General features: G+C 40.6%; 1 protein-coding gene across 2 annotated transcripts in view; it reads left to right on the top strand.

Moving 5' to 3' along the window:
• Nucleotides 1-22,232, top strand: part of FRMD3 (FERM domain containing 3) — a 308,105-nt gene that overhangs the window by 134,262 nt on the left and 151,611 nt on the right. For both annotated transcript variants that reach the window (XM_086685077.1, XM_025931579.2), the window contains exon 2: nucleotides 17,734-17,838. In XM_086685077.1, coding sequence (XP_086541203.1) covers nucleotides 17,734-17,838 — 105 coding nt within the window. The remainder of the gene's footprint in view (nucleotides 1-17,733; nucleotides 17,839-22,232) is intronic.

Here is a 22,232-nt window from a genome sequence, read left to right as displayed (position 1 = left end):
TGTACAGCAGATACATACTACTTATATAAGTTTTTGGATTCACCTGTTCTTTTTGACGAAGTAAGTCCTTACTGACATTGGCTAACATCTACTGACCGCTACATGAGTACCCTTTGACATCCCGTCCATACACAGTTCAGTGCCCAAGAAAGTAACTTTCCGAGTTGTGGTTTATAACTTGGAGGAACAGCGCTCATGGGTCGAGAGATGTCTTCTGATCTGGGAAGATTCTCCCCAGGACCTTTCCTTGACTTGTAGGAGTAAACCTATCTCCTCTTCCTGTCTGGATCTTTGTAGTTAACCAACAGTTGTACCCTGTGGGGGCTTTCCTCCCTTCCAAGGGGCCTAGGTAGAATCTCTGGGAGTACCCATCATCCTTGTTTCCACAAAGCATTTGTATATAAACTCTGCAGTGGAGCACTGAACCCAGAATAAAGCTTCCAGACTGGTCTTCCAAGACCCTTCAGCTCCTCATGAAAAAGTCCTTGGCTCTACTGGCTTCTGATTGTTTTGTCTTTCTCATCTTCCAACTTTTGGATACGTAGGTGGTGAGGAAAGATTAGGAGGCTCCTCACAGAGATAGGAGCTGACAGGTGTCAGGTGGAGGGAGGTGGAGGGAAGCAGAGAAAGTGAGTGTTCAGTTACTAGAGGCAGAAGAAGCAGAGAAGGACTATGTTCTGTGCTCAAGGAAGGCTAATACTGCATGCAGTTCCTAAGCTTTCTGTTCATCTATTTTTCTGATTCCTAACCCTTGCTGCCTTGCATAAGTGTTGCAGCCAACTTCTGTGTGTGCGTTTTGTGTGTGTAGTGGGGATATGGAATGGAATGTGGTAGAATTGCTGCAAGAGATAAGAAATTGGCTATGTAAAATGAAACATAAGTTACCATCTGATTTAATCTGTGACTGAGCAAAATTGGCAGAATTTTCATCAGGACAGTAATTAAGAGCCTATCTTGCAGCCCTGTCCCACTTTCAGCATACTTGCCAAGCTAAACCCCTCGGTCAGCTCTGGTCCTGCCCTCATCGCAGGTGTCGGCTTGGAGGGGTGATGGACACTTTCCACATCACCTCTTCTTATCCCAGAGCTGCCTCTTCTTCATCTCACCCCCCACCCCCAATTGTGTGGGTGCAAATGAATCCCCCTGAGTGCTAGCAAAGGAGGAGCCGCCCTCTGGGATGAGGAGTGTGGAAACCCAGAAATGCCTGTGCTAGGGTCTGGGATGGACCCTCATCATCTGCGCCAGCCCACTGTAGCATACCTGGGTACCCAGAAGCCCAGGAAGGTTGCTAACAAGCCCATGGCCATTGGTTGGTAGAGGCAGGGAACTCTAAGCCTGAACCAGACTTCAAAGTCACAAGCATCTTCATTCTACCCAGCCTCTTGCTTCTTCCCTTCTGGATGAAAAGGAGCTGGGACTTCTGGAAAATAATGATAACTAGGATTCTGGTTTGTGAGTCTTTTTTATTTTTTTATTTTTATTTTTTTATTTTTTTTATTTTTTTAAAAAATTTTTTTTTCCACATTTTTATTTATTTTTGGGACAGAGAGAGACAGATCATGAACGGGAGAGGGGCAGAGAGAGAGGGAGACACAGAATCAGAAACAGGCTCCAGGCTCTGAGCCATCAGCCCAGAGCCTGACGCGGGGCTCGAACTCACGGACCGCGAGATCGTGACCTGGCTGAAGTCGGACGCTTAACCGACTGCGCCACCCAGGCGCCCCTGTGAGTCTTTTTTAAAAATTATTATTGTTTTTCAACGTTTATTTATTCTTGAGACAGACAGAGGATGAATGGGGGAGGGTCAGAGAGAGGGAGACACAAAACCTGAAACAGGTTCCAGGCTCTAAGCTGTCAGCACAGAGCCCGACGCAGGGCTTGAACTCAGACCACGAGATCATGACCTGAGCCGAGCTGATGTTGGCCACTTAACCGACTGAACCACCCAGGGGCCCCACTGGTTTGTGAGTCTTAAGGTTACTTCTAGCCAGTGGTCTGTGGGAGGATAGCCTGTATGTTCTCCTCAGAGGAAACCAGAGATTAAACCTTAGTGATAAAAAGTGATTAGAAAGAAATCCATTGCCTGATAATCAACTTAATGGTTGTTATTTGTAAAACAAAAAAACAGAAAACAAAAAAACTGGAAAAAGGAAATAGGCACAAAGAAAAACTAAAAATAACTCCTTTCCTACAGATATCACCATCAACATTTAGCCTTTAAGTCTCTCTTCTTTGTGTCTGTATGTTTATGTAAATCTGTATATAAATATGTACACATATGTAAAAATAGGAATTTTATAAAAATCCTTGCTTTCCTCCCTCACCCCCCATTTTAATGTCATATCTTGAATATCTTAACATGCCTTCTTAAGAGTGAATCCCTAAAGGGGTTCTCACTTGATGCTCCATCTTAAGTATTTCAGTGCATTCTTACGTGTTGATAATGGTGCCATCAGGCTCTGTGTTGTGCATTGCCAAACAATCGACCAGAATATTCTTTGAGTATAAAGTGCTGGTAGATTGCAACTGATATTTTCCTTCCCTCAGGAAGCCCCTATCTGCTGCTGAGAGTGTACAAATAAAGCGGGGGAGGGGGGTGCAGAGGAGAGTTAAAGATGAACACTGGTTTGTAATAGATGACAATGGCTGTTAAAATTTACATCAATTATTTTCTATATTTTTAGTTTCATAAAAAGTGAAGCACCCTTGACTTGGGTTGCTGTATAGTCAGAAGGGATGTAAATATAACTGAGATGTTTTTCTTCCTTTGTGACTTGAAGAAATGGGGAGTGTAATAGTTGGGGAACCCAGCTTACGCCTTCCAGTCTGTAAATATTTGTAATAAATTGTTCTGGTGTGTGTGTGTGTGTGTGTGTGTGTGTGTGTGTGTGTGTGTGTGTGAGTGTGCATGCGTGCGTGTGCATGCACATGCAGGAATTCCCCCAGCACACAGAGGGTTGTTTTAGGGGCTATGCAGGCTACAGGCCAGCTAATGGTCTGACTGTTGATGGAAGAATCTTTGAAAATGCCACTATTGAAATGAGACATCAGGCGTTCACAAAGTGGAAATTATGGAACCATGCTGGGTTGCTCTTTTGCCAGAATAAGGCATAGAGTTTCAGAGGGAAAAAATGCAGCTTGGAAGAATTAGGAATGGAGGTGGGTGGAGATCATACATTTCTAGAAGGTCATCCACCCAAATAAGGTTGGTGCTAGTGTTGTCAGAAGGGGTGAAGGGCATAATCTCTGTGCAGCTCTTAGCAGGAGCCCTCCTTTATAGTTGGCACTCAGTAATTTGTAGCTGTTAGGCCTGTTACGGTTGCAATCTTTACTACTTATCACAGTTAATTATAATTTCCTGCGGGGTGGCCATGTCCAGACATGTGAATGGCAGCATAGTAGAAGACTGTTGCCCTGTGGGAATGTCCTCTTTCCCTGTCTGGCCTTATCAACTTTATCAGAATGTTTCTTGGGCAAACATGACCAGCTAGGACAGTGATATGTTTTGGGCCATTGCACGGTGCCCTTCAAAACCACATTACCTCTGTAGTTCTAAGAGCACATGAGTGTTCAAGCCCTCCTTCTGCCTTGGCCTTCCCTGTTTCTCCTTCCTCCTCTTTCCTGGAGAAGAAAGAGGATTTCTTGCTGCAAATAAGGCTACTAACCTACATGTTACTAGGGAAGAGGTAGGGAGTAGGAGATAAAAGATAGTCTCGCGGGTTTGGGGAGGGACTTTTGGGGTAAGAGTTTTCACAGAACCTGGAGAGTATAAGAAAATATGAGGAGGCTGAGGGGGGTTAGGGAAATGTTGTGTGTTCAACCTTAGGTGCTCTGAAATGTTCCTCAAAAACTAATAATGAAGACTTGAATTGCTTGTAACTATTTTTGCTATTGACCTGCTTGTCTTTAAATGTGTCTGAGATGTGTGGACTCCCTTAGATATATTGGGGCTATGTGTATACGATATTCTCTTAAGTTCATCTCCTGCCCTTGTTTAGTTTTCTTTTCTAAAGTTCTTGAAGGAGTTCTACATTTAATTGGACCCAAGGTTTTTCTGTTTGTTTTAAAACTGTTAAGCTCGGTGTAGACATCTGTATGTAATTTCAAGAGAAATTATATCTTATTAAGCTCTTGGATGCATTAAAAATTTCATTAATAAAAATGATCTCTTTGTTCTCCCTGTATATGAATGGAAGCTCCTAATTGATTGCCGTATTTTTCCTGGAGCTCTGTATTCTCAATTTTTAAAAATGATATGATCAGGCGATTCCAGCTAGATCATGGACTCCAAACCCACTGAATTGTTGTAATAGAGATGCCCAAGGTAAATGTGTGAGGATTATAAAATGGTATTGCTTTAGGTAAGTATTTAAAAAATACTCTGGAGAAAGGAGTAAATCTGGCATATTATACTAATTAAGCCAAGTGTTGGACCAGCCCTAGTATGATAGGTATAGGAATCTTCACAAACATTCTTTCTCTCATCCTTATAAGCATATGGTGGAATTTCATTTCCTTATCCTCTCTAAAGTCAGAAAAGATTTTTAACTTGCTTTGGATAATGAGCTGAAGTGACATATGTTTAAAAGCCAGTGTGGGATTTACCACATTCCCTTCCCACTGCTGTGGTGATGGTTGAAGCTGCTGTCAAGAGGAAGCTTCATTCTGAATCCTTAAGCTATGATGAGAAAAGCTCTTCTCTGCCAATCAGCTCTGGCTGTGTGTTATAGGTGAGAAATAAACCTATATGCTGTTAACCCACAGATAATTTGGGATTCTTTGTTACTACAGCTTAACCTAGCCTATCCTGATTGATACATCTTGACTCCAACTTTTGATTTTTAACTTCAGTTTCAGCACTGATTTGTGGATTTGGGTTTGTTGAAATTCCTGCTGCTCTCTGGACTTCAGTTTTCTCATCTCTGAAATGAGTGGTTTGGATCAGATTCTTTCCACAGTACCTTCCAACTCCAACATTCTGTGGTTCTGAGAAAGTTAGTGCAATTCCCTAACTGTTAATATTTTTAGTCCTCTCTCTCTGGACTCTAAGAGCCTGGAGTTCAAACTTGAATTTTGCCATTTGCTTGCTGTGTGACTTTGGGCAAGTTGCTCAACCATTCTAAGCTTTATATGCCTCTCTTAGAAAATGGAAAAGCCACTAGCTCCTAGTGCTCATGTGGATTAAATCAGATGAATAGTTGAAGTAATTAAAAAAAAAAAAAAAACATAGCTCACAGTGCCAGGCACTAAGGAGAGTTTGAGCAGATGCCTACTGATTCCAATCTGAGAAGAGGAGGTGATGCCAGCCTCTTCTGTCCCCTGATGTAGCTCAGGGAGACCATAGGGCCCAGCAGGCTTGGGCTGTCTGTTTCACAGTGCTTGTTAGAGAAATGAATGTTGCAGATCACAGGCTAAAATAAGGGGAAAAGGCAGATATTAAATTAAGATGTACTTAAATTTTGGAAGTATTGATTAAAGTAGACAGTTTGCTTATGAAAGTACTGTGCTTAGAATCTTATCTCCACTACTGGAGTGAGGAATCACTTAAATGTATTTTTTCCCTTTGGAACATTAAATAATGAAAGAAAATTTTTATGTCCACTTTCATTTCGGATAATTACAACATCATTTTCCTGAATTTATTTTCTTGGTCCATCTCCTGAGTTGCATTTCTTCTGTTCATATCCTCTCAGTTCCTCTGTTGGTTTCTTTCTTTTTCTTCCTTACTTTTAAATTAATGTGTTCGAATATTTTAGGTTTAGAGAAAAACTGAGCAGAAAGTATGGAGTTCCCTTTCTGCCCACCCCACTCTCCCATGTTATGTACATCTAGCGTTAGCGTGGGTACATTTATTACAATTGATGAACCAATATTGATACATTATTATTAACTGAATTCATAGTTGATATTAGGGTTTCACTTTATGTTGTATAGTTTTGACAAACGTATCACGTATTCACCATTAAACCATCACACAGATAGCTTCACTGCCTGTAAAAATCCTTTGTGCTTTACTTATTCTTCTCTCCCCTCCCCCATCACCTCAGCAACGATTGATCTTTTTTTTTTTTTTTTACTATTTCTGTAGTATTGCCTTTTTTAGAATGCCATATGTATGTATACAGTATGTAGACTTTTCACACTAGCTTCTTTCAGTTAGCAATATGTATTTAAATATTCTTTATTTCCTTTCATAGCTTGATAGCTAATTTCTTTTTATCTCTGAAAAATATTCGATGTAGGGATGTACCACTTTGTTTAGCCATTCACCTGTTGAAGGACATCTTGGTTACTTACAACTTTGGCAATTAGGAATAGAACTGCTATGAACATTTGTGTGCAGGTGTCTGTGTGGGCATAAGTTTTTGACTCATTTGGGTATAAATACCTAGGGGCACAGTTACTGGATTGAGCCTGTGCTTAGTTTTGCAAGACACTGTCAAATTCTCTTCCAAAGTGGCTGTTCCAGCAGCAAATGAGAGTTACTGTTGCTTCACATGCTTGTCAGCATTTGGTGTTGTCGGGGTTTTGGATTTTAGCCATTCAATAGGTATGTGGTGGTATCTCATTGTTTTAATGCACAATTCCCTAATGACCTATGATGTGGAGCATCTTTTCATATGATTATCTGCTACCTATGCATCTTTGGTCTGTTAAAATTGTCCACTTTTAAAGTAGGCTGTTTGTGTCTTCTTGTCAAGCCTTAAGAGTTCTTTTTTAAAAAAAATTTTTTTTTTCAACGTTTATTTATTTTTGGGACAGAGAGAGACAGAGCATGAACGGGGGAGGGGCAGAGAGAGAGGGAGACACAGAATCGGAAACAGGCTCCAGGCTCTGAGCCATCAGCCCAGAGCCTGATGCGGGGCTCGAACTCACGGACCGCGAGATCGTGACCTGGCTGAGGTCGGACGCTTAACCGACTGCGCCACCCAGGCGCCCCAAGCCTTAAGAGTTCTTTATATGTTTTGGATACAAGTCCTTTGTTAAATGTGTATTTTGCGACTACTTTCTCCAAGTCTATGGCTTATCTTTTCATTCTCTTAAAAGTTTCTTTTGCAGAGCAGAGATTTTAAATTCTAATGAAGTCTAACTTCACGTTTTTGTTTTTGTTTTTTCCCTTCATGGTTTGGGGTTGTATCCAAAAAGCCCTCACCAAGTTCAGATCGTGTAGGTTTTGTCCTGTGATATCTTCTAGAAGTATAGTTTTGTGTTTTACATTTAGGTCTCTGACCCATTTTGAGTTAATTTTTGTAAAGGGTGTAATGTCTGTGTCTGTATTCTTTTTCTTTCTTTTTTTGCTTTTGGTCTGTGGATACCCAGTTGTTGGAGCACCATTTGTTGAAAAGACCATTTTTTTTCCCATTGTAGTGCCTTTGGTTTTTTGTCAGAGGTCCGTTGACTATATTTGTGTAGGTCTATTTTGGGGCTCTTTATTCTGTTCTGTTGCTCTATTTGTATGTTCTTTGGCCAGTAACACATTGTCTTAATCACTGTAACTTTATAGTAAGTCTTGCAGTTGAGTAGTGTCAGTCTTCTGACTTTGTTCTTTATCAACAGTGTGTTGGCTATTCTGAAGTTTTTCCTTTCTATATAAACATTAGAATAAGAGTACTCATATAAATTGCTGAGATTTTGATTGGGCTTGTATTAAAACTATAGATATAGTTGGGAAAAGCTGACATCTTAACAACATTGAGTCTTTCTATCCATGAACATGGTATATCTCTCTATTTATGTAGTCTTTATTTCATTCATCAGAATTTTGTAGTTTTTCTCACCTAGATTTTGTACTTATTTGCTATTTGTACATAGTGTTTCTTTTTTTTTTGGTGCTAATATAAATGGTATTTTGTTTATTAATTTCAACTCCCAATTGTTCTTGCTGATATATGGGAAAAGTATTCACTTTTGTATGTTAGCTTTGTATCCTGCAGCCTTGCTGTAATCACTTATTAGTTCTAGGAAATTTGTTGTTGATTCCTTTAGGTTTTCTACATAGACAATCATGTAATCTTCAAATAAAGAAAATTTTATTTCTTCCCTCCCAATCTGTATGCCTTTTGTTTCCTTTCCTTAGTGCATTAGCTAGAACTTCCAGTATAATATTGAATAGAAATAGTGAGAAGGAGCATCCTTACCTTGTTTTTGATCTTAGGAGGAAAGCATCTAGTTTCTCTCCATTAAGTATGATGTTAAGGTTTTATAGACGTTCTTTATCAAGTTGAGAAAGTTGTTTATTTTTAACTATTTGAAAATTTGGGTGGAACAAAATTAAGCATACCTGGGTTTAAATACTGACTATGCTACTTTCTTGCTATGTTGACCTTGGGTAAGTTAATTAGATTCTCTGAGCCTTGGTTTCTACACCATGAGGGAAAAAAAGACACTATGTTGAAATTACAGAAAGGATTGGAGTTGGAAAACTTTAAAATTATTTTGCAGTGAGTGCTTTCAGCAATTGAGTCTGTCAATGGCACTAAGCCCCAAAAGCGGGGGGGGGGGGGAAGTTGGGGAGGAAAAATATTTGGAGCACTAAGAAGTGGCAGAAATTCCTAAGAGCTGAAACGTCAAATATGAGTCCTCAAGCATTGGGATGGATCTGTGTGTCAGTCAGAAGAGAAAGGACCCTATGAGTGCAGACACACAGCCCATCCTTCAGAATGAAAGCTGTGGAACACAGGGAAGGTAACAGTGGCAAAAAGAACCCTGAAGAAAACATTACCAAGTCCAAGGCACCCTGCCCTCTTAGACTTCTATGACACTCTTTCGGAAGACACCATTCAGGACCCAGACAATAAAGTGGCCAACCTGTCCTGGCTGCTGCTGCTTTTCATGGATGATGCAGTATTTCTCTGTCTTTCTTCCTTAGGGCTTTAAAAAAGTTCCCCAGTCTTGATACTACTAAGCCTCTAGCTGTGAGGATGGCTACATGTAGATGGTCCCTGCTACAGTCCTAACTATGCCTTCTCCTTCTCCAAATGATGATTATTTATTGTGCACAAAAATTCCTTTAATCAATCTAGCCTGTATGTTCAATTATCTTAGCCATAATATATTATTACTACATAGCAGATGTATAGAATTAGGTACTTCAGCTTCTTGAAACCTTGGTTTTACCTTTTAAACATCTGGAAATATTTGAATAACACAGTAAATCAAAGCAACTTTATTGAAGTATAGTTGACCCACAATAATACATTCATTTCAAGTGTATACTATAGTGATTTAACAAACTTATACATTATGCTACACAAGTGTAGCTACCATCTGTCACCATACAACACTGTTAAAATACCATTGGCTATATTCCCTGTGCTGTACCTTTTATTACTGTGACTTACTCATTTCATAGCTGGAAGCCTGTATCTTCCACTCCCTTTGACCCATTTTGCCCATTCTTCTACTGCCCTTTCCTCTAGGAACCATCGGTTTTGGGTTTGTTTCTGCTTTTTATTTGTTTTGCTTTATAGAGTCTACATATAAGTGAAATCATATGATATTTCTGACTTATTTTACTTAGCATAATACCCTCTAGGTCCATTCATGTTGTTGCAAGTGGCAAGATCTCATTTTTTTATGGCTAATATTTGTGTGTGTGTGTGTCTGTGTATGTGTGTGTGTGTGTGTGTGTACACCACGTCTTCTTTATCCATTCATTTATTGATGGACACTTGGGTTTCTTCCATATCTTGGTTATTGTAAATAATGCTACAGTAAACAGAGGGATGCATGTATCCTTTTGAGTTAGTGTTTTCATTTTCTTTGGGTAAATACCCAGTGGTGGAATGACTGGGTCATCTGGTATTCCTATTTTTAATTTTCTGAGGACCCTCCATATGGTTTTCCACAGTAGCTGCATTCCCACCAACAGTGCACTAGAGTTTCTCTTTCTCCACATCCTCACCATCACTTGTTATTTCTTTTTGATTCTAGCCATTCTGTGAGGTGCTGTCACATTGTGGTTTTGGGTTGCATTTCCTTGATGATTAGTGATGTTGAGCATCTTTTCGTGTGTCTTTTGGCCACTTGTAAGTCTTTGGAAAAATGTTTATTCAGGTCCTCTGCTCATTCTTAAATTGAATTATTTGAGATTTTTCGTGTTGAGTTGCAGGAGTTCTTCACATTTTTGGATATTAACCCCTTATAGGAAATATCGTTTGCAATAAATATCTTCTCCCATTTTGTAGGTTGTTTTTTGGTTGATGGTTTCCTTCATTGTACAAAAGATTTTATTTTGGTGTAGCCCAAGTAGTTCAATCGGGCCACAATATTTCCTTTTTTTTTTTTTTTTTAACATTTATTTATTTTTGAGAGAGCATGAGCAGGGGAGGGGCAGAGAGAGAAGGAGACACAGAATCCAAAGCAGGCTCCAGGCTCCTAGCTGTCAGCACAGAGCCCAACGCAGCGCTCAAACCCACAAACTATGAGATTATGACCTGAGCCAAAGTTGGATGCTTAATTAACTGAAGAGCCACCCAGGCGTCCCAAGCTACAATATTTCTTAAACTAATAAATGCTTGTCCTTCACAGTAGAAGCAGAACAATTTAGTTCACCAGTTTCTCATTATTGTTCTGTTTATTTGCCTATGAAGATCAATGGATTGAAGACCTTGCTTCACAAAAGAAATGCAACTTCTAGGGAGAAGGCTTACTCCTGGCAACAAATCACTCAGTTGCTGTTCAGGGCCTTGTAATTGTCTAGAAGCCCCTTTGGAGTTTCTAGGTATTCAGATGGGAATTGGATTCTTCCTTCCCTATAGAAGAATCAGCAGAGACTGACCATTCTACTCTTCCCCCGATTTGTATGTATGGAGGCCACCCCTTTAAAGAGCAACTCGTGTGAACTAGGGAGCTAAGCAACAGGGCCCTTCAGACAAGTCTTACAGCGTTGATTACCAGAAAGCAAAGTCTGGCAGTTTCACTTCTGTTTGTTACAGTGGGGGCCATGGTACCCTCCCCAGAATGCACTGTTCCTAGTGTGCTGGGTTTGTGTTTGATTCTTATGGTTGTTGCCTACTCCCCTTATCCCGGTGGTCCTCCCTAAAGTCTCTGGTCTATGTTGAGCTCTTCTTCCCTGCCAAAGGGTCCTAGGACTTCAGTGGCTACATGGCTCAAGCTATGTCCACTGAGGACTTTTTCTGGCTGTGGTTCTCCAGCACTTCCAAGGAAAACTCAAGGAACACTTTTGAAAACCTCTAATTTGCCTTATATCAGGGTTGTAAACTCAAATTTTTCTAGGGATTAAGGAAGTGTGGGAAATGGAAAATGTGGAAGATACTAGAATGGGTGGGAATGTTGCAGACTGCATCCATGGAAAAGGGGAGCTGATACTGAGCTCCAACAGACTTTTATGGCCCAGCTTCCAGACCCTCCAGCTTTTCAAGAGCATCCAGCAGCCAGATTGTCTGAGCAGGATCCCAATTTAAAGCTGCAGAGACACCATGTTGGTCAAGTAAAACATGGTAGATGGACTCCGCTCCTTGGCTCATTAGTTGATAATCTCTGTGATTGTGTTTCCCACTGACCCTAAATTGTCTTTTCTGTATTCCTCGCCTTGGCCTGAGGCATTGATTCACTTTCTCTCTCGAGTGGAAAATTTTGAGTGCACCAAGCAGAAAAACCAATTTGTACTAGTTGAAACAACAAGGAATCTTGTTGGCAACCCTGGAAGTTCACACTTAAAGTGAGCATCATGTTTGGTAATCTGGAGACACAGATTCTATTTCCCTGTGACTATTTTTGCTCTGCCCTGTTGGATTCATCCTCAGCCTGGTTTTAGCATGGCTACAACAGTTCCAGGCCTCCACACCTTTGTATAACAACATCCAGAGGGAAGAGAAAGTGTCTTCCTGAAGCTCTCTCAGGAGAGTGAACAAGAGCTATCCCAGAAACTCCAGTTGTTCCTCATGTCTCATTGGCCTAGACTGGGTCATGTGTCCTTTCATGAACCAATCAGACAAGAGGGGTGGGATTCAAGCCAAGCTTGATCCCTGGAGTTAGGGGTGAGTTATAGTTTGCTGAAGCTCAGGGACTTTGCATGTAGTTGTGTGCATGTATGTTAGTCGCGTGTATGCATGTACATACCTGAACAAAATCTGGGTTCTATTAGGAATGACAAAGTGGTGTATGGATGCTGGGCAACTAACCAATGGCATCTATAATGCGGTTTGTATTTTATAAAACTGTCCAGGCCTGGTGTTGTGGTGGATAATCCAGTGCCCTTTTCTGCCAGTGTCTCAATTCAAGGAATCGGGGTGCTTGATACTGACTGCCCCTAAATTCTTGTATTGTTTCTTCTGTGTCTGCTTAGGGAATGGCAGCAGATAGGTGAATTGAGTTCCTCCAATATCTTGGGCATAGGTGTTGGATCAGGGTTTGACATCCTTACAAACAATGTTTCTGAATCAATTTTTAAAAATCTGTAACACGGGGAGAATATTAGTTGCCTCAGTGGGTTGTCAGGATATTAAGTGCAAAGTAGGTAACATAGTTCTTGGTGTATGATAAATGTTCAAGGAATAGTTAATTATCATGATATTTATTTCATCCCTAAAGGTAGCTGTTCTAACTCTACACCTTGATTTGTAGCAATACATTGGGTAGTTTTGGACTGGTACTCTTCTCCTCATGTAACCAGTGTCTAAACGGTAGCAAAAATGTCTTGCTTTGGAGTTTTAGGAATTAGGGATTGAAATATGCCATGCTTTTTCACTGAAGGCAAGCCATGGCTGATTTAAGCCAATTGAGTTCTCTTGCTCTTCTTCTTTAAGCACAAATATTTTGTTTTTGCTTCAGTGGAACTAGGGAGTCGAAGTAAATGCACCATCAGCAATTAGTTGCAAGAGGAGTTAAGCAACAAAATTGAGTTCAATTAGTTGCAAAAGGAATTAAGCAACAGAACTGGGTTCTTTGTCTCTTTGTTCACTTTTTCTTTGCCAAGAGGCCAATGCTGGGAGGCAAATACTATTACTCTCACTTTCTTTGTATCTAAAAGGATCTATGAAATCGGATACAAAGATTTAAGATTCAGATAATTCTTAATATTTCTGGTAATGACCTCTTACTGGGGTATAGTGCTTTGCAGTTTGCAAACTGCTTTCACATCTTACAAACCAGATCTTAAGATCTGTGAAATTATAAATTGTTTTGTTCACGATCTCTAATCCCTGTCCCAGTGTCTTGCATAATGGATATTTAACAAATACATAAATGAGTCTCAAATCCACCCCAATGGATTACTCTGAAAGTTACCATTATTTCTCTTTTACACAAGAAGAAACGAAGTCTCAGATTTCATGATTTGCTTAAGGTCAGCCAGTTGGTAAGTGGTGGAAACAGACTCTAACATAGTGGCCTGTTCTTTCCTTCCAGTACATACTTTGGGGGTGGGGAGGAGAGATGGATTTTTTGAAAAGTAGGCTAGTTTGGGATTACAAAAATTAGGTTCCTTTTCAGGCTATGGGAGAGGGTCCCTGAGTGAATGTGATATTATTGCAAAAAATTCAGGGATCAATACACACTCCAAGAATTGTCACAAAATGGGCAGAGGAGGTGGAGAGAGGACCCAGACCCCTTTCTTTACACATTGAGGCTCCTGGAGTAAAGAAAGCCTGAACAGAACCCAGAACCTGGTGGCAGTTTAGATCTGAGCATCTCAAACTCTGTGGTGAGACCAGTACTAGATTTTGTTTCTTCAATCTGTTTTGGACTAATGCTTGTTAAAACAAACAAACCCAAAAACACACATAATGAGGGTCGCCCGGGTGGCTCAGTTGGTTGAGCGTCCAACTTTGGCTCGGGTCATGATCTCATGGTTCATGAGTTCGAGCCCCACATTGGGCTCTGTGCTGACAGTTCAGAGCCTGGAGCCTGCTTCAGATTTTGTGTCTCCCTCTCTCTCTGCTCCTCCTCCACTTGCGCTGTCTCTCTCTCTCTCAAAAATAAACATTGAAACACACACACACACGCAATGAAAATAAAGTACTCTTAATTTCTGCATTTATTTCATGCAGAACCAGTAACAAAGTGTTTACAATCTTACACGATCCATAGACCATATCTTGACTAGCATTGGTTTAGGTTTAAAAAAAAAAATTAATGTTTATTTTTGACAGAGAGAGAGAGAGAGAGACAGAGCATGAGCGGGGGAGGGGCAGAGAGAGAGGGAGACACAGAATCTGAAGCAGGTTCCAGGCTCTGAGCTGTCAGCACAGAGCCCGATGTGGGGCTCAAACTCACAGACTGCGAGATCATGACCTGAGCTGAAGTCAGACACTCAACCGACTGAGCCACTCAGGGGCCCCGGTTTAGATTTTTAACACATTAAAAAAATGACAATGGAAAAAAAATATAATTATATTCATGATATTTTAAGTACAGTATATGTAAATCAATTCACCATGTACTGCAGGTGGTGAGGACCAGTATTGGGACATAAGTTTAAATGTGTGTGATGAATACATTCTTTTTTTTTTTCCAATGCTGTTAGTGCATTTCTGAGACTGTATAACTTCATTTAGAGACAACATCCGAAGTCTGTACTTAAGGCACTTTCTTAAAGCACGGATCACACACTTACATGTCCTAATGTTTTTCTTCTGTCCTGTTGTGATAAAACACAATTAGGTAATAGTTCTAAAGAATTTATATTAGCTGTTTGATTCCAACCCCCCATTTAGTTGATATTGAACATACAGCTGCTATCTTGTGGGAGAATAAAAATTTTGACATTAAAAGGAAATCCTTCTACTTGAAATTCTTGACAATCACTTCTCCATGTAGACCTTGAAGAATTTTGGGGAGAGTTGGCTAATTCTGCTGTTTGTGGAATCTCCAGTGCGGGGACTTTAGTGTCTTCCCGAGGCCCACCGTTAGTTCCTAGACCCCAGGTTTTCCATGAGAAAAAGCAATGCCTCATTTAGTCATTCGATAACCTCCAGCGTGTCAGGCACTGGCTTAGGCAGCATGTCAGGGTGGTGAACAGTGGCTTATATGTCCAGGAAGCTCAGGAGGAAGCAAGTGGATTCTAGAGAATCAATTCCAGAGAATTCCAGAAGTTGGGGCTGGGAACAGAACCAGTGTTCACCCCAAGGCCCTTCCTTGCTGTGAGGTGTGTGGAACTGGCAGCTGGACCCGCTCACACAGCTGACCCTGAATAGGCTCCTCTGACCCTTGGTACTGGGCCGGGTGGTCTTTTATTTAGTGTGAGAACTGGGCTTCATGCACAGAAATGATAATAAGAGGAAGTTAAATGCCTTAAGAACACTGTCCAGATTTCCAGGCAGAGCAGAGCAGAACATGAGGCTGTAAGCTGGCTTTCTTGGCAAGAAGCAGCGACACAGAGCATCTCAAGATGACGAGGCTGGCTTGTAGCCTGCAGATGCAGAGGCAGTGTTTGTTCTTAAGAATGGAAAACACTTTCATTTTTGTGACTTGAGGAGTAGACCATTCTCAAGGGGAAACTGGGCTTTGTTTTCTGGTGACGTCTGGAGACAGGTACAATTTTTGCACTTCTCACACATGGGGGAAATTCCCCTGGACCAGTGCTTCTCAAACTTGAATGAACATGTGAATAACCAGGGGATCTTGCTAAAATGCACGTTCACTTCAGTTGGTCCAGAGCTGTGCTTGAGATTGTGGTTCCAACCAGCTCCCTGCCAGGTGATGCTGAGGCCACTGCTCTGCAGGATTGCTGGTCTGTGGGCAGTGCTCCCAGGGACAGGGGCCTGGTGGCCTGGAAGCGTGGAAACTGGCCTCCCCTGCTTTTGTGGAAGATCTTGATTTCTGTTTCAGCCACATTTTTGTATTTCAGTCAACACATAGTCTACAATGGCATTTCCTTTTCTCAAGGGTCTTATGTAGTATGAGAGTATGTATTGGTTGATGTGTTCAGTCATTTAAAAAAAAATCTCTGTTGCACTTTTGAGTACATCTTCAGGGCAAAATGCTAGCTGCCAGGCCCAATCAAATTCTGCTTAATCCCACATCATTGCAAAGCATTGCTTTGACCCACATATCGTGTGTGTCTCACATATGGTGGGGGCAGTCCACCATAGCAAATCTGAATGCAGAGAGCTTAGCAATCCCATCATAAAATGATAGACTCATGTTGTGTTCGGTGATTTGATTCTTCAGCAACCTCTTAACTATGGATGCATTACAGAGTAAATCTGTAAAAGGAACTAAATCCATTGATTATGTTCTGGGCATTAGATTCAGCAGTCATCAGGCATAGCTTGTCATTTGAGCCTCCTGGGTTAAACACAATTAGAGAAATCTAAAAACAAATTCCATTTTGATGCTTTGTCCCTCTTTGAGCTACATCAGATGGTTTCCTCTTCTAAAGGAAGTAAAGGCTCAGAGTTTATTCAAAATTAAACTGAAGGTAATTTCAGGAGAATTGGGGCTTCATATCATATTATGTACGTATATGCCGCAGTCCTTTATTCAATGCAGCGCATCCCAGATCAGTGAGTGGCTTTTTCATCAACTTCCTGAACTGATGATGGTAGTTTCTAATGAAAAGATAATCGTGTAACAGATCAATCTGATCTTCCAAAATTATTTTTAGTAGCTTAGAAGAGTAGCTCACTTAATATCTCTAATTTCTTCATTTATTTTTATAGTTCACATTCCACCCCTAAAATATTCCACGGGTCTGTCAGTGACTTTGATTGAAGCAGAAATTAATCTTATCAAATATCCTGATGAGGGCTTGGAAGAGTCTTTGCTATTAACAGGGTTTTGTGGTAATCGTATTCATCTTAATCAGATTTGGCTGACAAAGCTCTCACTTCTAGAATTTTAGAAGGAAAAATAATCTAACCAACTCATTTTGCCCATGTGAAACAGCTGCAAAGCTTGCCTAAGGTCCCTTGGGTCACTTGGAATCCCAGTCTGCCCTCTCCTCTCCCCCGCCATCTCCCACAGTGCCTTTCCTTTCCTTATGGATGTGATGCGTTGGCTTTGAGGCCTGAAGCAGCAGGTTTCCCACCTTTCCTAGTAGGAGGGAGGGTGTTCCATCTGATACAGTTCACTGTAGTCCTGCACCATCCAGACTGTGCCTTCTAGCAGAGTAGCAGTATATTCACTAGTGTTCCAGGGAGACAAATTGGTGTTGTGGGAGTCCAGATTCTATAACCAGGTGGCCTGGGGCAATTCCTACCTTCCTCTGTATGGGTTGTGGGACTCTGGGAAAGCTGCTGAGCCTCTCACTACCTCCGTTTCTTAAGACATAATATGAGGACCTTCCTCATAGGATCATTTTAAGGCCTGGATGAGTGACTACCTACAGAGCAACTACAGAAAACGTTCAGGTGCATTGTGTGTGGGTTTGTGAACTCTGGGTCTCCACTAGGTACTGACTTGTTAAAGCAGTGTTCTGAGTCATAAATAGCTTTAGAAAAATCAAATGGCCTATAAAAGAATAAAATAGAACATATACATTTCATTGATGCAGGGTATTGTTTTCTGTCTCTTTGGCTCTCTTTTTAGTGTTCCTTTGGTTGTGTGTGTGTGTGTGTGTGTGTGTGTGTGTGTGTGTGTGTGTTTAATCATTCACAGCCTTAAAAAGGCTGTGGATTATAGTTAAAGGAGTTTGGGAATCCCTACTCCAGGGACTGGAGTGAGTTAATCCAGTCTCTAAAGACAGACCTATGGTGTGAATGAGGCACATTTTAGACATGAATGTACAAGGTGAGCTCTAGTTGAAACTTAAATGTGCTTCTTTTGCAGAGGGAGACCAAAGGGCAGTTTCTTATTGACCACATCTGCAATTACTACAGCTTGCTGGAGAAGGACTATTTTGGCATTCGTTATGTGGACCCAGAGAAGCAGCGGGTAAGAGCCAACCTCTGTCTGAACCCATTTTGGGGAGTGATTCAGGCTATGGGTGAGCAAAGAGGTTCCTCTCAGAGAAGTCATGATGTATACTTGTTCTCATGGTTATTGACCACATAAGACCGACAAGCCTGGTGTGTGTGTGTGAGTGGAAGAGTTTGGCACTATTCCCCCTGGACTGGGTAGGACAGGAGAAAGGAAAACTTAGACCTTTCCAGAAAGCTATTCCCACCCAGTTCCTGTGTCTTTGAGAAGGTTTGACAAACATTGGTTTCAGACAGTGATGACATAAAATCTTATTGTGGAGAAAATCTACTTCTCACTGTAGAAAGCTATTGATAGGGGAACAGGAGAGTGACTGCTTAATGGGTACAAAGTTTTCTTTTGGGGTGATGAAAATGTTTGGAACTTGATATATGTGGTGTTTACACGACATTGTGAATGTACTAAAATGGTCAATTTTATGTTATGTGAATTTCGTTTCAATTTTTAAAAAAGCTTTTGGCAGATGAAAGGGTTAAGATACTTTGAAAGCTGCTCTTTGAATACCACTAAATTTGACAACCCCCACTGTATCCTTGTTCCTGGATATGCCTATCCTTCTTGGTATCTGTTGATTTTGTAAGAGAAAGTAGGGGGGTCTGGCCTTTTGAGCTGGGTACTGCACCAGCACATATATATTTATGACATACGTTGGATTCAGTGATACCTGTCCTTCACATCCAAAAGGTCTCAGGAATCTCCATCCTGGGCCACCACTTGGGGTTTCCCATTCCTGCAACCCTGCTGTGGGCCCCAGCTATGGATTATAAGGCCCTGTACCTGCTCTGATATCTGCTTTTTATCCCCCACTGCCAAGCAGGGGTCAGCTGGGTGGTGGTCTGGGATGGGGGAACAGGTCCTCTTTGCCTTCTTTAATTTGCTCTCCTCCTATTGGTGTCCCCAGTCATCTTTCTCTACCTTGTTCCCTCCCCACAGTCTTCGTTTCATATTTACTGACCCAACACAATAAGGAGAGGCTTATAGAGTGTATTTTTGTAAAGGAAGAGGCTGTCTAAGGAATAGATTAGATTTTGTTCTGAAACATGGGGAATCATTTCCAGTAGGACCTAATCTTCTGTAAACACATACAATGCAGTGGCTCAGAAAGAGATTTTGCTTTCCTGTAGCACTTGCAGGAACTCTTTAACGGGCCATTTACCTGAGAGGAAGGTAGCAGGATACTGGTGAGGATGGAGCGCTGACATGAGGTCACGGAGGGGATTCATATGGCATTTCCTACTGTTAGCAGTGGTTCCCAGACCTGGCTCTGTAACAAAATCACCTTAGGGGTTTACTAACAATACTTAGTATGGACCCTATTCTAGACCTCCTGAATCAGAATACCTGAGGCTGGGACCAGGAACATATATTTTAACACATCCTGATTCTACATTTGATGTAGCCATCCCAGCTTTGGTCTTCAGACTGGTATTGGGGACCATGGCATAAAGATATTCATAGACATAGCTTCTTGTGGCTTATGAAGATATTAACCTTTTATGGAGAGAGAAACAGATTCAAGATATTGTGGCTTGCCCAAGGTCCTATAGCTAGTAAGTGATGGAGTGAGTGTTGAGTTTAGGATTATGGTTCAAACCCTAATCCCTGTAGGTCAAGTAGACTCTGTGGATTATATTAGCCATCTAATCACCACTGAATATAGATTATTTTTGTGTAAAATTCTGTCAACTCTAGAAACCTTACCTGCAGAAGTAATTCTAGCAGCCATTAGTTGAGCAAGTCTCTAGTCTTCTCCACAACATTATAAGGAAGGGGAAAACTGAGGTGCAGAGAGGGTCAGTGGCTTGCCTAAGGCTATATGACTAGTAATTAATGGTGGAAGGATGGTATTTGAACCCATATTCTTTCCACTCCTCTTCCAAGTGAAAAATTGAAACATAGCCTAGACCAGGGACTTGTAAACTTTTTCTGTAAAGGACCAAATAGAAAATATTTTCAGTTTTGTGACCCATACAACCTCTGTCATAATTTTTCAATTATTTTATTCTAGTGGAAAGCAGCCATAGACAATACCTAAATTAATGGATATAACTGTGTTCTTCTAAAACTTTTTTCCAATAAAAGTATTTTATAAATAGGCAATTTGCCATAGTTTGCTGACCCTTGGCCTAGATAATATCTGGAAAACACTTAAGTGCATAAGCTGTTTTCATTTCTCTTGATTCATTGGGAAGGTATTAGATAACCTAATAAGAGAAGTCTTTAGAATTGGAATCAGATGTTTGTATGAACTCATAGTTTAAAAAAATACAGAAACATAGATGGGCATGTGGGATAGTATGCATATGTATATATTTCAAGTTCTGTTTTCTGAGATGTCCTAGAGGCAATGACCCCATATTAGCAATGAGCACACTTATCCTCTAGATCTTGGTTTCTAAACATCACTTTCTAATAAAAGGAACAAGGACTCCTTGAAGAAATGGCTGATTCTAGGGCTGAGGCAGGGAAATCACAAGATGAGCCTGGAGTATGTTGTGGTGCCTGGAAGTAAGGAACTGCAAAAAAAATAAAAGGTCACTAGAAAGGCACAGAGTGAACCTGAAAGAACTGCCAGTGACCCAAACTGGAAAATCGGAGTGCAAAATAAATAACGATAGTATTGGATTATAATCCATTAAATAAAATATCCATGAGTCTTAATGGTATAAATAATTGAATAAATAAAAGGGGAGAAGAAGTAGCTCTTCCTTACAGAAGAATTCCAATTAATAAATGTAGACGGAATGAGAGAAATAGAAAACTACTGTTACAACATCACCGTGATTGTTGTGGGCAAGATTCATTGATGAAAGCTAAAATTAGTGGGCAGAAGTTTGAGAAGAAACAAGATATTTGTATAGTCTCTAAGTGCCCTTCCCCCAAGATATTTTTTAATTGCAAAGGGGAAAAGCCTAACTTTATAGTGGAGAAACCTGGCAGGCACGACTTTAATGAGGCCATCAAGGTTAACATCACCAGTAAGAGGACCTACCAACATCATCGACACCCTGATTATCCTGCACTGAGAAGGGCACATTGTTTCTGTGGTATTCTTCCCAGTAATGCATAACTTTGTTCAAATCTTTAGGAAACCTAGGAAAAACTGAAGTGAGAGAGACATTCTTCAAAACAATTTACCTATATCCTTCACAAGCATTGAGGTCATGAAAGACCAGGAAAGACTGGAGAACTCTGTAATCTAAGAGAGACACATCAACTAAGGCAATGTGGGATTCTCAGCAAAGTCCAGCTGTGGGAAAACTGGTGAACTCCAGATGAAGTCTGTAGTTCAGTTAATAGCATTGTGTTCATCTTAGTTTCTTCATGTTGATAATTGTACTATGGTTATATAAGATGTTAACATTAGGGGAAGAACATGGTTATACTACTCTTGTACCTTTTTTCATGTGTAAAATTGTGTTTTTTTAAGGTAAAAAAAAGTGGTTAGGTTGAGGTGTTTCATTGTTCTTTATATTTTGACTTGGCTTAGCTTAATTTTTAGCGTCTAGATTTGGGTAGTATATTAGCGGAAAAAATGTGGGCCACACTCAAAACAAAATAGTCTTATCTGATGTATCCACTAAATTTGCTTAGAGGGCTGCTTCAATAGTTTTTCTCCCTATGCACCATACGACTGTTAGAGCCTTTTGATTCTGAAGATTCAGTGTGAGTCTAGCTTCCACTTGGGTTGCAAAGTAGTTGCGGCACAGAACTGGATAGACTTTGTACTCAGAAAGATGTGAATTAAATCCCATCTCTGCTGGTCAGTCAGCTGTGTGATCTTGACCAAGTTATTGAGGCTTTGAGTCCCTACCTGATTGTTAAAACAGATAACAATACCTACATGTAGGGTTGATATGGGAATTAGAGATAAAGCATGCAGATGTTTAACAAATGGTAGATACTGAGTACATGGTGTGTGATATTTTTTATGGTGATTTTTATAATTATTCTTTGGCTGGGTCTAAGTGAGGCACTTGTATGAGGTTGTAAGAGGAAATACAACCACGATTAACAAGTCTAAGATCTATATATGTCAAAAACTTCTTTTAAAGGCAGGATGGCCATTATTATGATCTTTGGGGAGAGAAGGGGGAAAATGAGCCTTGGATAATTAGAAAAATGGGCTCAGAGGCACAAAGACCTGCTGATATGGGAGTTTTAAGCAGAGATTAATTGACCAGCATTGGTGGTTTTATCAGGTCGTGTACTTTTTCCTCAGTGGAAAATAAAAACCAGTGAATTATTTGGATAGAAAGCTGGTCAACACAGAAAATCAAGTTACTTAGAAAAGCTGAAGTGGAACTTACCTTTGTTATGGGAGTTGGTGGTTTGCCTACAACTCTTCA

Source organism: Puma concolor, chromosome D4, assembly GCF_028749965.1.
Source record: "Puma concolor isolate L17-30 chromosome D4, mPumCon1.1.hap2, whole genome shotgun sequence".
NCBI lineage: Eukaryota > Metazoa > Chordata > Mammalia > Carnivora > Felidae > Puma > Puma concolor.
The sequence above is the reverse complement of the archived record's forward strand: the minus strand, read 5'-3'. Positions and strand labels throughout refer to the sequence as shown.